At 56.5% G+C, this 8,084-nt stretch overlaps 1 protein-coding gene across 2 annotated transcripts; it reads right to left on the bottom strand.

The window, feature by feature from the left end:
• Positions 1–12: 12 nt before the first annotated feature.
• On the bottom strand, positions 13–7,423 carry EIF3J (eukaryotic translation initiation factor 3 subunit J). 2 transcript variants are annotated; one of them, XM_072345179.1, is made up of 8 exons: positions 7,317–7,423; positions 7,123–7,226; positions 4,184–4,241; positions 3,867–3,958; positions 3,060–3,174; positions 2,567–2,725; positions 1,695–1,768; positions 13–1,069 (listed from the first exon to the last, which is right to left on the bottom strand). In XM_072345179.1, exons 1-8 carry the CDS (start codon positions 7,339–7,341, stop codon positions 938–940), a joined length of 759 nt encoding a protein of 252 aa, XP_072201280.1. In that variant the 5' UTR covers positions 7,342–7,423; the 3' UTR covers positions 13–937. The 2 variants fall into 2 exon arrangements, with proteins under 2 accessions (XP_072201280.1, XP_072201281.1); XM_072345180.1 differs by having other exon boundaries at positions 13–1,066.
• Between the last annotated feature and the right edge of the window lie 661 nt (positions 7,424–8,084).

The following is an 8,084-nucleotide window of genomic DNA, read 5'->3' as shown; positions in this document are numbered from 1 at the left end:
GGAGCGCTGCACTGAAGTCCTCACAATAGTGATTTTTATTAAATTAGTTGCTTTATAAAACATTGCGGATGTCGTAATTGTTAACGTAACAATTTGCCCCACTGTAGTAACTGCTGCAGTTTGCTAAGCAAGTTGTTTGTTTTTAAATGAAAGAAAATAGCCGAGTCATGACAGAGCGACCGCAGCCCAGGAGACCAAAGTCGTGTTTGGTTTTTTACACCGAAACCAGGCAGTAACTGTTAAAGGGCCCAACCCAGACAGCTGCACCGGCAGGAATTCAGACGAATGGAAACTCAACCTCATGTCGTGAGTTTTTGTTTTGTTTTTCCCCAATCTGGAGCTCCTTCCCTGCTCTGTCCCAGCGCTGCTGTGTGTTCATCAGCCTGTGCAGCCGTGCGACTCCCTGGGTGCAGCGCCCCACTCCTCAAGTTAGCAGTTCCCCTTCACAATACACTGAAAACCTCAAGCTCTAAGTAAGACAAAGCAACTGTAATACTAAGTGCACACCCATGGCTGCAAACGGCGTCTGCTCATCAAACAACTCATTCAAGGAGGTACAGTTAAGGCCGTGTTGTACAAGAGGGCCGGTAATACTCGGCCTCTTTGCAATTCATTTCCAATCTGGTGGCTGTCTCTGTGAGATCGAACAGCAGCCATTTGGGAGCAGAATTCGGCGATTTGGGTTTGTGGGTTTTTGGGTTGTTCCTTTATTTTATTTTTTTTCCCTGTAATTTTGGAGCTTTTGAGCTGTTTCCTTCCAGCGCCTCGAGCACAGAACAGGGAGGGCAGCACTTGGGCACCGCCTGCCGCGCTGAGCCACCAGCACAGAGACTGCAACCTCCATAACAGCATTTGGCAGAATTTAAAGAAAGAGAAGTTGTGCTACATGTTTAAGGGGTTATGGGCAACAGAAAGACAACAGAAGGGGAGATAAATGTCACATGAAGTCTTCAAACTCTTGTACGTATTCTCCATCGTATCCTCCATAATCAGCCAGGTCATCTTTCATAGTAGCCTTTAAACCACCTCCAGGCACGACACCTTTTTTCTTCTTTTTGGCTTTACTCTGCTTGAAAAGGAAGGAGAGTGTATTTACTGACACAGCCACAGCAATCCGTCTTCCTTCTGATCTGAGCAGAGCCCAGAGGAGCGAACACCTGCATTGCTGCCCACACATTGTGCTGTGCTGCCTCTCGTTTCCACCTCAGCACCCACAGTGCGATCTCACAGCACAGCTGCTGCACTGCACAGCTCCCCACAGCTCCCTCATTCATCCTACATCACTGAGCCTCTAAGTGAGTAGAGCAGCCCTGGCTGGAGTTCCCCTTTGTAAAGCCAACACTCAAATCTGTTGTGGCTGAATATATCTATGTCTGTATACGCAAACACACTGCAAGAAGTCCTGGACAAACTTAAATGAACATTGCAGGACAAAGCTCTGCCTTCCTGCACACAGCTCCTGCACACATCTATCAGCCAAGGCTTTGGCCTGTGCTCTGAATTCAGTGATCTCCTGCTGACCTCACACATCTAAAGGCATCTTGGATCAGTATCCAGGGCTACGATGTCACCTACTGTCACACACAACCCCAGCAGCAGTTCAGGTCAGCGCTGGACCTGCTGTGCTGTGCAGGCATGGAGCCCCACCAGCAGGCACTGCTTCTGCTGCAGCCAGCTGTGGGATCGAGTCTCACCTTCTCCTGTTTCTGTTTCTCACTGCATAGTACCGTCAATGAATTCGTGATCTTCTTCAAATCATCAATTTCCACTGCAGGAGAGAAAAGAAGAGATTCCTCATCAACTTTGTGTTGCCATGCCCTCCTGTCACCACAGTTCTCTCATGGCTGTAGAGGTATGAGAGGGATGGTGCAGAAGGGAAGGGTGCAAACTAAGAGCTGGTGCACACAGTCTTAACAGGGAGACACTTGAACAACTGGAGCAACGTGACTATGCAGTACAGTGCAATAGTGACTGTTTCAGACACCAAAAGGAGCAGCACAGTGTCAATACTGCACTGCCCAGGAGGCTGTGAGTCCTTCACTTCAGCTCTGGGACCGTACAGCGCTGCTGCAGGCAGCCCTGTGTGTGCACAGCCTTACACTGCACCGAGCACAGAAGGGCTCACACAACAAATCCAACTGCTTCAGCCAACCAGAGCAGGGGAGACGGGGCTGCAAGTTACTTTATCTGCGTATGGTCACATGCTGAATTCCAGAGCAATTAATCTCACAGTCCCTGAATTACAAGATGTCGCTCTTAGAACAGCCCTCCCAGCAGAGCTGCTGCCATTTCCTGGCTCAGAGGAACGTTTGTGTTCCAGAAACTGCTTCGAGACAGACAGGTGAGATCGAGAGCAGCATGAGGACCCGCAGTGCTGGAGAGCCTGTTTTAAGTGACTGCAGGAAGACACCAACGTGTGCTCTGCAGAGCAAGGGCTGGGATGGAACCTCACACTGACACTCAGGTCAGCACCAGCTGCACGCACTGATGTGTTTCAGTTCATAGCACACCCCCAAGGTCACTGCAGTCCCGGCAGTGGGCTGAGGAGCTCCTTCCATGTACTTACATGAAATACAAACGTCTCGAACTAAGGCTTCCAAGAAGCTGGCGTAATGTAAGGACTTCTCATACTGCGTGATTTTCTCTTTTAGTAGCTTGCCAAATTCCGTAAAGTCATCTTTTGAAGAGGGATTCATGGCATCTATTCCACAAGTGTTATTTACACCTGCGAGGAAAGCACAGTTACAACACATTGGCTGCGGGCTCTGAAAGATGACACCAAATTAAAATCCATCCAGCTGTCCCCGTCTCATCAAACACCACCAAACTTCCTCCAACCCTCATCCTCTGCAAACAAATCACAGCCACGTTAACACCCCGCAGGCCGCAGACTGGCCGTGCTCTGGGCAGTGCTGGCTGCAGAGCCCCCCTTCCTTTAACAGAGAGCTCGAAACGCGAGTCCCTCTGTGCAAACCCCCACTGGTTCTTTGCAGCCCCAGCAGTGCCCTGCAGGCCGCCTGCACACACCTGAGGGCTCTGCCACGGCACAGCTCACTTACCAAACGTTTCTTTTGCTAACTCCAGGTCTGACTCCTCTTGCAATTTCTTTAGCCGTAGTTTGTCTGCTAACTGTTCTTCTGGTGTAAGTTCTTTATGTTCCTCCGGAGCCTCTAACTGCATTTAAAACAAAACCAACACCCCGTAACAGGGGAACATCACACTGAGGGGAGCTCTTACAAGAAACCATGTTTTTTCCAGTGCCATCTGAGTCACCAGAGCTCTAAGCGTGCACAGACCCAACAGCCATCCCAATTAATCATAACAACGCCAACTGTTTGATTTCTCTGTCATTTCATTAAGTTATGGAAATTAAACCTCCATTCCTTCGGCACACACAGAACCACAGAACGGCTCGGGTTGGATGGGACCAAAAGGATCATGAAGCTCCAACCCCCCCCCACCAGCAGGGCCACCAACCTCTGTATTTCAGAGCAGGTGGGGCAGCCCAGGGCCCTGAACAGCTCCATCCATCTCCGATACAGGCGTACAGAAAGGATGCTGCTTGACTTCTGCACTGCGCTGGGAGCACAGGCTGCCCCTCAGAGCTCACTACCCAGGGAGCCAAGGTGGACAATGACCCCCCCCCCCCTCACCCCCCACTGAGGCCTGACCCAGGTGTCCCTCCGTGTCCCCACAGTCGGCCCAGACCTTATTCCCAGCCCCAGGTGCAAAGCACACGGCTCACATTCACGGCTCACATTCGCTTCAGCACATCAGCCCAGGATCCCCGCAGCTCCTGCTCAGCCCCCACAAACAAACAACCCTCAACCTCCACATTTCCGAGCCCACAAAGGAACAGGAATTACCCTTTTTTTAAGCTCCTCTTGCTTCTTCTTTTGTTGCTTTTCTTTTTCTTTTATCTTTTCTGCTATTTTCTTTTTTTCCGAAACTTTGGGCTCTGTAAGACATGGAACCGAACCTCAGCTCCCAGGGTTTGAGTAACCAGGAGCACAGAACTCAAAGAGAGCGGCAGAGCCGAGCTGGCAGCGCTGATGGGGGTCAGAGGCCACGCTCTGCCCGGCCCCAAACCAGCCCTCCTGGGCAGCTCTTTCAGGCTCTCCATGCAGACAGACACGAGCAGCAGGTGCTGCACACAGTGAGGTGCACTCCTGCTCAGCCTCACCTTGTTTCACCTCCGTCTCCTTTACTTCCTCCTCTTCCTCCTCATCATCCCAGTTATCCTACAAAGCAAGTCTTGATTAAGACAAATGTTGATAAGATGCTTTTACGTATTTCTACTTGTTGGGCAAACGCAGAGGAGAGCAGCTTCCATACAGCAGCTTCCATACAGCAGCTTCCATACAGCAGCTTCCATACAGCAGCTTCCATACAGCCCTTTTAAATGCTCTCACATCCATTTGAGCTGGGAAGTGGGGAGTTGAGTCGTTGGGCTCTGATAATAATAAGGGCTCTGATCTGGGAGCACCAGGACGGCGGCCTGCACTCAGCCAGCAGCTGCTGCTCCTCTGTAAGTGAAGGGGGCACCCAAGGCCGTGCCCACACGAGCTGTTCTCCAGCAGCACCCACAGTTCCAAGTGTTCCCAACCATCCCGGCTGTGGGGCAGCTCTGCCCCCAACACACTCAGCCCCTCCACCCCCACCAGCAGTGCTCGCACCACAAGGTACAGCCAAGAAATGGCCCAGGAATCTACTTTTAGTTACCAGAGTGGAACCTGCAGCTCAAGAGCTTACCTTTGGCAGGGCCTGGGCTGCACAGAAGCCACGCAGGCCGTGCACACCTTACGGGTGAGCTTTACAACCACCAGCCCTGGATCCCCAGCTGGGCCTCAGAGCAGAAACACGAGCACTCGGCCCAGCCATTCCCCGCAGGAGGGACGCGGCGTTGCCATCCCCAGCTCCCCTGTGGGAGAGCCGCCTTCCCTTCCACATTCCAAGAGGTTGACTTGAATGTGCAGCAGCGCTCATTGAGCTCGTATCTAATTAAGCCTGTTACACCCATTTCTTAAGCTGCCATTTTCACCACTGCTGTGCTCGCTGCCCCGGCCTGCACAGACGGGGGTTCGAATCCAGTGCTGTGTGGCACAGAGCACGCAAGGCAGGAGGGCAGTGCGCTCCAATGGGGCTGAAGGAAGCGCTGCCTCCTCCCACACCTGCTGCTCCCAGGCACCTGCCAGCACAGCAGGAGGAGCAGGAGCTGCTTTCATACATGTCAGTACAGTCCCAGAGACCCACGGCAGTACAGCTCTGCGCTGCACACCCAGGAACACAGCAGGACACCTTTAGCTGCACAACGCATCCAAAGAGGAGCTGCACAGCTGGCAGTGTCCCACAGCTCTTCTTCACACTGAAACAAGGCTACTGGAATCACCTCCTGCTGCCCTGAGACTGCTGAGCAGAGCAGCCCTGCCTGCATCACACCCACCTGAGCACAGCACGACACAACACACCAACACACCGGCCCAGAGCAGAGGGCACACGCAGGGAATGGCAGCAGAGTCCCAGCTGAGCCCCAATGCTCCTCAAGCACCGAGCACTGAGCCAGGCCACAACCTGCCAGCCAAGAACTGCCCAGGGATAAATAGAGCAAAGCCGCTGGCACCAGCTGCCTGCTGGGAAAGCTGGGCCTGGTAACAGCTGAGAGCAGCTGTGTCACCCATGGAGATGATGGTCTGAAACCTGGGGAAGTCGGTGTTTCCTGAGCTCTGGGGTTACTTTAAGATCGTTATCAAAACAACTGCAAAACTACAGGAGCCGAGTGTGCAGAAAACAACGTGAACACACAAAACGCTGCGCTCACACCTTCTTATATCCGTACTTCAAGGCTGACCCTGGCACACAAGGTACCTGGAGCTGCAGTGACCATCTCCCAGCCCAGAGATCTTCAGCATTTAAACAAGGAGCAAATCCAAGTGAAACGCTCCTGTTGGCCAGCCAGGCCTCCTCGCCAGATGCAGCTCCGGTACTGAGTGTAACCCCTGAGGCAGAGGGAAGAGGCCAAACTGCTGGCACACGTGGGAGCTGAGCTCCTTTATGACAGCAGCCACGGAGAGCAGAGGTGTCTTTATGAGCAGCTCCACAGACCAGTTCTCCTGGACACGCTGCATCATACCAGAAAGGTTTCTCACTTCCAAAGGAAGGCAGAAAAGCAAACTTCATGCATGCTCTGTATAACACACACGTACACACGTGTATAACACACATACATACGTGTATAACACACACAGGTACACACAGACTGCGCCCAGTGATGCTGTAACCACGCTGCTTACAGATGACCCCCTGCATACAGAGATACCTCCACTTGTAATGCCACAGCAGTGATAACCACAGGGTGGGGTGTTATTGCGTCTCAGAGGCAGAACAGGCAGCTTCTAACTCACACACGCATTGATTCATAAAGGGACGCTTTCTCACCCTGAGCTCTATGGGCAGTGGTGCTGCTGCCTCCCAGGATCCTCCAAACAGGCACAGCCCGACCCAGCAGAGCAGGAGCCCTCAGCAGCGCCCAGCACTGCGCAGGGCTGCACGCTGTGAGCACCGAGTGGTGCCCAGGTGACACCCCGAGCTGCAGACCCGCTGTATCTGACAGCCACCAGCTGCCTGACCTGGAGCAAAAGCTGCTCCGTGCTTCAGCTCCGTCCATCCCGCTCACTCCGCTCCCGATCCCAGCACGGCGAAGCGCAGCCGCGGCCACGCGGAGACTCGTTGCTTGTCAGGCCGGCTGCCGGCTCCAGCCGCCTCCACGTGCTGCAGCGCCGCAAACACGCACAGATCGCGGCGCGGAGGGGCCGGCGGGGCTCCCAAAGGGCTCCAAAGGGCTCCAAAGGGCTCCCAAAAGGCTCCCAATGAGCTCCCAAAAGGCTCCCAAAGGGCATCGCCCCCAGCCCGGACACCCGCAGCTCCGTGCGCAGCGCCGGCTCCTCCCCGCCCGACCCAGCTCTGCCCGCTCCTGGCCCGTCGCCGCGCCGTGGCCTACCGCTACCGGCCCGCGCCGCGCGTGTTTCGGGCCGGCCGCGCTCCGAAGCTCGGCGGGGAACCCCCGAGTCCCGCCGCAGCGCAGCCCCGGAGCGGGCCGAGCGGCAGCGTGGCGGCCCCGCGCACCTTCACGTCGTCGTCCTCGTCCTCGCCGGCCCAGCGGTCGCCGGCCACCCCCGGCGGCACCAAGCGCTTCGCCACCGGCTCCACCACCTCGAACGTGTCGGCGTCTGCGGGGACAGGACAGAAGGGAGCGGGTGAGCGCGGCACGAGGGAAGGAAGGGCGGCACGAGGGAAGGCCGGCGCGGGCCGACACCTACCCCAGGAATCCGCCTCGGCCGCCATCTTCCCGCGGGAGCGCGCACCCGGCGCGCCGCTCTGAGTCAGCCGCAGCTCGCGGGCACGGCGCGCGCCGCGCGGGGCACTGTGGGAGCGCGCCACGCCCCTCCGGGCCGCCCCTTCCCGCCATCTTGAGAGGGCCGAGGTGACGCACGGCCGCCATCTTGGGAGGGCCGGGAGGCCGCTCCGCCTCCGCGCGACCCCACGGCGGGGCTGGGCCGGGCGGGTCGTGGGGCGCGATGGGCGGCGGCGCGTTCGGCCAATGGCTGCCCGAGCGGCCGCGCCCGGCTGCGCTTCGGGCCGGAGCAGGCTGGGAGCTGCGCGCTGCGCCCGCACGGCCCGGCAGCCCCAGCGCCGCCTGGAACCGACCGCAGCTGCACGACGGTGGGACGTGCGGTCTGAAGAGGCCGCGTGCTCACACGGCTCATACAGCGCCTTGGAACTGGAGCATCGGGCTTAAAACAGCGGGCTGAGCTGCGGGCTGTGCTGAGCTGCGCGCTCTGCTGCCCGATGGACGCCAGGCCGCTGTCCTGCTGCAGCACGGAGGCTGACCGGAGCCGGCAGCCCACGCTCGCTCGGTGCGAACCGCGCGCTGAGAGCCGGGCCGAGGCAGGACCGGGCCCGGGAACCTGCAGGGAACGATCCCGTCCTCCACAAGCACCAACACCGCTTTTATTCCCCTTCACTTTCAAAGGCTGAAAACTGACGTGAGAAACGACTCTCGTCAGAGAACGGAGTCTCTCCCGCTC

The sequence above is a fragment of the Excalfactoria chinensis genome, chromosome 10, assembly GCF_039878825.1.
Source record: "Excalfactoria chinensis isolate bCotChi1 chromosome 10, bCotChi1.hap2, whole genome shotgun sequence".
NCBI classification, from domain to species: domain Eukaryota; kingdom Metazoa; phylum Chordata; class Aves; order Galliformes; family Phasianidae; genus Excalfactoria; species Excalfactoria chinensis.
The sequence above is the reverse complement of the archived record's forward strand: the minus strand, read 5'-3'. Positions and strand labels throughout refer to the sequence as shown.

Excerpts from the sequence above, each read along its gene's own strand:
- EIF3J (XM_072345179.1), bottom strand. The coding sequence starts at position 7,341 with ATGGCGGCCGAGGCGGATTCCTGGG. Across the intron at positions 7,227-7,316 it reads GGCCGAGGCGGATTCCTGGG|ACGCCGACACGTTCGAGGTG; the intron begins GTAGGTGTCGGC and ends CTGTCCCCGCAG. Across the intron at positions 2,726-3,059 it reads GTTAGCAAAAGAAACGTTTG|GTGTAAATAACACTTGTGGA; the intron begins GTAAGTGAGCTG and ends CTTTCCTCGCAG.